General features: G+C 39.0%; 1 protein-coding gene across 1 annotated transcript; it reads right to left on the bottom strand.

Annotated features, from left to right (window-relative positions):
- Positions 1-732: 732 nt before the first annotated feature.
- On the bottom strand, positions 733-1,983 carry LOC140531223 (taste receptor type 2 member 41-like). Its single transcript, XM_072650287.1, has one exon. The coding sequence runs from the start codon at positions 1,740-1,742 to the stop codon at positions 798-800; it is 945 nt and encodes a 314-aa protein (XP_072506388.1). The 5' UTR covers positions 1,743-1,983; the 3' UTR covers positions 733-797.
- Positions 1,984-6,794: the final 4,811 nt, after the last annotated feature.

A 6,794-nucleotide genomic window follows, 5' to 3' on the forward strand; every position in this document is an offset into this window, starting at 1 on the left:
TCCTAAGATTCATTCAGCTCTGTATCAAAGAAGATTCTCTAAACTCTTCCATTAAATTTACTTACAATAGCTTTGTCTAATATCTGGCATTGACTCTAGTAACCTGAGCTTCTTACAGTGTGCCTGCTGCAATTAATGTTCTAACCAAGATTTCCTCACGCTAATTTTTTCAAACAGCTTCTCTCCTAGCCAGAACAAAGGGCTTTAAAATAACATTTAAATAGAAATATTGTTTTTTAAAATAGAAAAATAAGGTTGTTTCATCACATGGATATTGTGATAAACAAAGCATCAGTAATATCCTTGAACATTTATTTTTTGGAATGACAACTCAGAGATGACCTTTCTAATTGTCATTTGTTGAAAGTCACTGTGGTTATTTCAAAAAGAAAGAAAATGTCCTTTAAAAGCTGCACGATTTTTTTCTTTTCTTAGATGACAAGGTGACAAGGGTGAAAGATGACAAAAACACAGTCAGAGCATTCCATCGGCACTCTCCAAATGCCAGGAGAAAGGAAGGCTTCCAACATGCAGGTTGGAGACCCTTTATGGTGAACTGAAGAGACGACAAGGGTGAAGCAGGATAAGCAGGCAGATGCAGGCATCAATAAGGCCTCGCTGGAAGTCAGACTCTTCTAAATCCATAATATCACAGTATCATTTCAATATCTGAGAATGAGAATAATGAATGAGGAAAAAATTTCTTTTCTTTCTGGACCTCAATAGGTCAAAGGCTGTATTCTGTTCCAATCCTCAAAAGAGTCTTTTCTTTTGTATGGGAGAAAGAGGTGCATATCTTAAGTAGAAGATGGTGTCCTCTTGTCATTCCAGAAGGCTTTAAGCAGAAGAAAAAGCTTCATGAGTGCCCCTCCTAACTCAGAGTTGCTAAAGATAAGGATGAAAGGATGAACAAATGTGGACAGGTAAATCACAATTTGCCAAGGCCAGTACCAGGTACTCCCAAAACCAGAAAAGGAAGCATCAATGATAAAAGACATAAAAGAAAGACTATAAAGAACTAGGAAGGAGACCAGTGATTTCAAAGCTCTGGTGTGAGCCTGAGTACTAGCATCCTGGGTAATATGAGAAATATGTTGCATTCTCCAGGAGTGTCTCCACAGAGATGTAATCAGAAGACCTATTGAGACTACAAACACAGAACAAGGGATAGACAAAGTAATGAGTTTCAAAGGGAGAAAATAGTAGATTTGCCTTTTCCTAGCAAAGTCATATAAGGTTATGTTCCCTGAGAATATCCCCTGCAGGAATGCCTGGTACAAAGCAGTGTTGCCCACAAAATACATCATGGAGACAATGAAAGAAATTGGCAGGGAGACTAGCAGGAACCAATGCACTAGTCCCTTTACTCTCCACTTCAGCCAAAGAAAAATGGGATGAGCGAAATTTGCAATCTTCACACAGAAGAGGACACTAAGCCAAGTGGCAAACCACAATGTGACCATATTCAGAAAATCAAAGTAAATCATAAAGTATGGGCAGGCAGGCTCCTTGGAATATTGTACATGGTGAAGAAAATAGTAGAAGTTGTGTATCATTCCAAACCACAGCAGGCAGAAGCGGGCAGCACCCAAACTGATCAGTATCAAGTCACAAGGAGACAGCCGATGGCATCGAACCCACTCCCTTCCCAGTACTACAACAATGAAACCATTAGCCATGATTCCCAGGGAACACAACAGGGCATAGAGAACCATGGCAAAAATAATGAATGACCCCACCATTTTAGTCACTCCTGCAATGACTGTTCTTGCTTAGGTCTCTGCTGGCCTTAGCACCTCATAGAGCTCCTGTATTGCTTGATAAGATGTGAAGGGAGCCAAGCCACAGTGCAATTAGAGAACCCTATGGGGTTGGGGAGGAAAGGTCCATGTAGCTCTTTGTGGATGCAAATCTCCTTCAGCCTTGGTTACAGCTGCTCTATTCAAATACATGAGATTTGCATTCTCTACCTGGATCAGTGAAAATAATTTCTCTGGGCTCCTGTCATGGAAGCTGAGAATTTGCATCATACCATCACACATCAGGAGCAGGAAGGGGCTTTGGGGGCTTTTTAGCCCCATCCCCAAATTTTGTAAATGAAAAACTTGAGGGCCAGCAAGGCTGTAACTTGTCCAAGGTCACACAGGTATTAAATATCAGAGATGGCATTGGAACCCATGTCCTGTAACTCAAGAGCTAGTGTTCCTTTCACTATACCAAGCTGCCTCTCAAGTCTACTCCCTGAAAACACAGCTATTCTTCTACTACCTGAGAGCACTTGGAATATAGGTCTTCTGATAGGGTAAGAGAAAGAATTACCTTTTTGTGACTATATGTACAAGATGTTCTTTTTCAAAGATAAACTCTCATCCAGAAGGTGACTTTACCTAATGAAATACAAACAGGGAAGAGAATACAAATGGTAAACCTGTCAATAATCTCAGTTTTGAAAATGAACTAGGAATCCAAGTTGACCCAGAAAGAAGAAATATGGAAAGGGGGTGTCCTGGAAAGGAGGGCAGGCTTCTAACAGGAAGACAATGGGAGTCAGAGACCCTTCTAGAGAATAAAATGGAGAAGCCAGGTGTCACTTCAGAAGACCCCTGGAGGACTGAAGCCAAGAGCAGAACAGCCATAACAGCCAACTACTAAGTTTACTTCAGAAAAACCAGAACAGAGATAAATATGTGAAAAGTATTTTAAATATTCCAGGTGTCAGAGACACCAAACATCCAGGAGAATGAATAAAGTAATAATATATTAATTAAAGGTGGCCTAAAGCCTAGAAAAACAATGACCAGAAAACAATTTGTATGAAAAGGGCAGAGTGGATGGGGTATTAGTGCAAAGCACACTCAATAGGAATCAACAGATTAAATGGCAGCCAAAAGAGCTAGTATAACCTGAAGGTGCATGAATATAAAGGTGGTGCCCAAAGTCAGGGAGATTTATTATTCCATTGTTGTCTGCCCTAGTCATGTTTAAGTATCATGTTCAGTTTTAGTTGCTACATCTTAGAAAGAATGCTGAAAAGAGAAGGGTCCTCATGATGGTGAAGAGACAGGAAACCATTCCATTTGAGTGATAGTTTAAAGAACTCGGTTTCTTTAGCCTGGAAAAAAGAAAACATTAGGAAAGGAGGGAGGAATAATAGCAGTTTTTAAATATTTGAAGAATTTGTTTTGTTTTGTTCTCCTTTTTATAAACTTGTCCACAAAGGGCAGAATTATGAGCAGTGGACAGAAACAAAAAAGGGACAGATTTTGGTTTCATGTGAAGAAAATTTCTTGAAAATTAAAGGTACCTCAAAATAAAATGAATTACCTTAAGAGGTCTGAGTTTTAAACAGTTATTCTTAAAACATTCTTAAAATTCCTACTCAGATATAAGTTGTCATGGCAGCCACTGAGATCCCTTCAACTCTAGTCATCTATGTTTGATTCTATGAACCTTTGGGACCAGAATGGGAACCACTTGTCTCAGGTTGGGTGCCCAAACTTGGAACTGAAACTAGGAAATGAGGGACAGAAAAGTTAAGAAACCTAGAAGCCCGTCTAGTATAATGACTAACTAGGTATTGCTCTGCTCCTCTGAGGCCTTGGGAACTGCTGACCTGAACAAAATTCTGTCTTTAAGAAGTAACTGGTAGCACAATAGAGTACTGGGTCTGCTATCAGGAAGACCTGAATTCAAATTCAGCTTTAGACACTTATTAGCTGTGTGACCCTGGGCAAATCACTTAACCTCTGTTTACCTCAGTTTCCTCAGCTGTAAAAATGAGGATAATAATAGCAGCTTTGCATCTTTGTGATTATGCAATAAGATTATATTTGTAAAAGGACTTAGCATAGTGCCTGACATATAGTAAGTATGTTTCTTTTCTCTTTTCCTCCTCTTTACCTAATGTCATGGTTTGCCCAGGGTTTAGCTCTGGAGAAACCTCGACTTCTCAATGGGAGAAATACATTCTCAATTTCTCAGATTCATTTAATCCAGCACACTTGCAAATCTATTTTTGGCTCCAGTCTTGGATTTCCCAAAAAGCGGGGAGATAAAAGTGGTACATAATGCATCAGATGAACAGATTATAAAAGACAGGCCATTTTATTGCCATATAAAAAGCAAGGATAAAGAGACTCACAGTGTTCACTGACAAAATGTTTTCAACAGGATTTAGGAATTCAATTTTAAGGCCATTACAATGTCCTGGGTGTCTGTTAGCAAGCCCCATGAAGACAAAATCCAATCTGACAATTTTGCTAATTATGTTTCCACATTTTTCACTGAGCACCGTGGAATCAAATGTCAACTGTGATCCAAGAATGTGCTTCTTTTCTGTCAGCCTCTCTTTCTCTGATGCTGATTCTTCTCATGATACCAGATCACTCTAGCTACTGATATTATGATCATAATCAACCACTACAATCATCCATTATAGTGCATACTGAGCTTAGAACCCCACTGATTTCTCAGCACCTTCTGAAGCTCAGTAGGTTTGCCTGGACTTCTCCATCTCAAGGTTTCAGCTTAGTCACCTAGGTGGGAAAAGGAAGAACAAGAAAACTGAGACGGTCATATCCCAAGCACAAATCTGCTAAGTAGGATGTGTGGGGATGAAGATATGGAGTCAACAGGGAAATAAGACTTCCAACATCCCCCCACCTCAACCCTACTCTCTTAGATTAAGAAAGAAGAGTAGTAGAAATAGTTTGAAAGCACACACACTCAGTGGAAGTCTTTTTTTCCTTGGCACAGGCCTTGGTTTCTAAGAGTTGAGTTTTGCCTTTCCCTTCACATGGATGCTTAACTTCTTTTAAAAATATATGGTGTTTTGTTATGTTTGTTTTGGTAATTGTATTTCAACATAAGTGACTTCCATTGTAATCATGTGTGTTTCATTTTCTGCATTTAAAAACATGATTGTGAGTGAGGCAGAGCCAAGATGATGGAGAAGTATAGACCTGCTTGAGCTCTCCCCCTAAAGACCTTAAAATACCAGTAAAAATGATGCTAAATAAATCCTAGAGCATCAGAAGCCACAAAATGACAGGGTAAAACATATTTCCCACCCAAGACAGCCTAGAAGGCCAACTGGAAAGGTCTATCACACTGGGCCCAGAACTAAGCTGAGCCCAGCATGGGCCATGCTAGCACAGACAGGACTGGAGCAGACTTCAGGGCACAGAATCATGGGAAGCTGCTGTGGTTTTCAGATTTTCCAGGGGCTATAGACTGCGAGTTTCAGAAGCAGCTACTGATGTAGCAGAGGCTGCCACAGCCCTGAGGCTGTGACTGGGATTGGGGCCCGACCATGCTCACCTCTCACCCTGATGAAAAAGCTTCAAAGGTCAGGCTCCTTTTTCCAATGTCTCCAAAAAAAAAAGTAATGGTCTCAAACCATGTAAGAGTTCAAAAGTAAGAGAGATGGAGGAAAAATTGGGGAGAGAAATGAGAGTGGTGAAAGAAAAATCATGAAAAATGAGTTAACAGCTTGCTAAAGAAGACCCAAAAAAAGCTGAAGAAAATAACAACTCTAAAAATAGACTAACCCAAATGGCAAAAGAGGTCCAAAAAGCCAATGAGGAAAAGAATGCCTTAAAAAGCAAAATTGGCCAAATGGAAAAGGAGGTCCAAAATCTCACTAAAGAAAATAGTTCTTGAAAAATTAGAAAGGAGCAGATGGAAGCTAATGACTTTATGAGAAATCAAGACATTATAAAATAAAACCAAAAGAATGAAAAAATCAAAGACAATATGAAATATCTCATTGGAAAAACAACTGATCTAGAAAATAGACCCAGGAGAGATAATTAAAAATCATTGGACTACCTGAAAACAAGGATAAAAAGGAGCCTAAACATAATCTTCCAAGAAATTATCCAGGAAAACTGCCCTGGTATTCTAGAACCAAAGGGTAAAATAGAAATGGAAAGAATTCACCAATCACCTCTGGAAAGAGACCCCAAAAGGAAAACTCCTAGGAATATTGCAGCCATTCCAGAATTCCAGGTCAAGGAGAATATGTTACAAGCAGCCAGAAAGAAACAATTCAAGTATTGTGGAAACACAATCAGGATAACACAGGACTTAGCAGCTTCTACATTAAGGGATCAGAGGGTTTGGAATGTGATACTCCAGAGATCAAAGGAGATAGGATTAAAACTAAGAATCACCTACCCAGCAACACTGAGCATAATACTTCAGAGGAAAAAATGGAATTTCAATGAAATTGAGGACTTCTAAGCATTCTTGTTGAAAAGACCAGAACTGAACAGAAAATTTGACTTTCAAATACAAGAATCAAGAGAAACATGAAAAGATAAACAGGAAAGAGAAGCCATAAGGGACTTATTAAAGTTGAACTCTTTATATTCTTACATGGAAAGATGATATTTGTAACTCATGAAACCTTTTTCACTGCTATGGTGATTAGAGGAAATACACACACACACACACACACACACACATACAAATGTGTGTATGTAGGTGTATATGGGTATGTATGTATGTGTATGTTATATATGTGTAGGTATGTATATGTACATGACTGTATGTCTGTGTATATACATATATACACACATATATACACACATACACACACATACATACACACACACACATATAGACAGAGGGCACAGGGTGAGCTGAATATAAAGGGAGAACACCTAAAAAATAAAATTTTCTGTTGAGTAGAATGTACTAGGAGTAAGAGAAAGGAAGACGTAGAATGTAGCAAATTATCTCACATAAAAGAGGCAAGAAAGAGCTTTCACAATGGAAGGGAAGAGGAGGGA

Source organism: Notamacropus eugenii, chromosome 3 (assembly GCF_028372415.1).
Source record: "Notamacropus eugenii isolate mMacEug1 chromosome 3, mMacEug1.pri_v2, whole genome shotgun sequence".
Classification (NCBI taxonomy): domain Eukaryota; kingdom Metazoa; phylum Chordata; class Mammalia; order Diprotodontia; family Macropodidae; genus Notamacropus; species Notamacropus eugenii.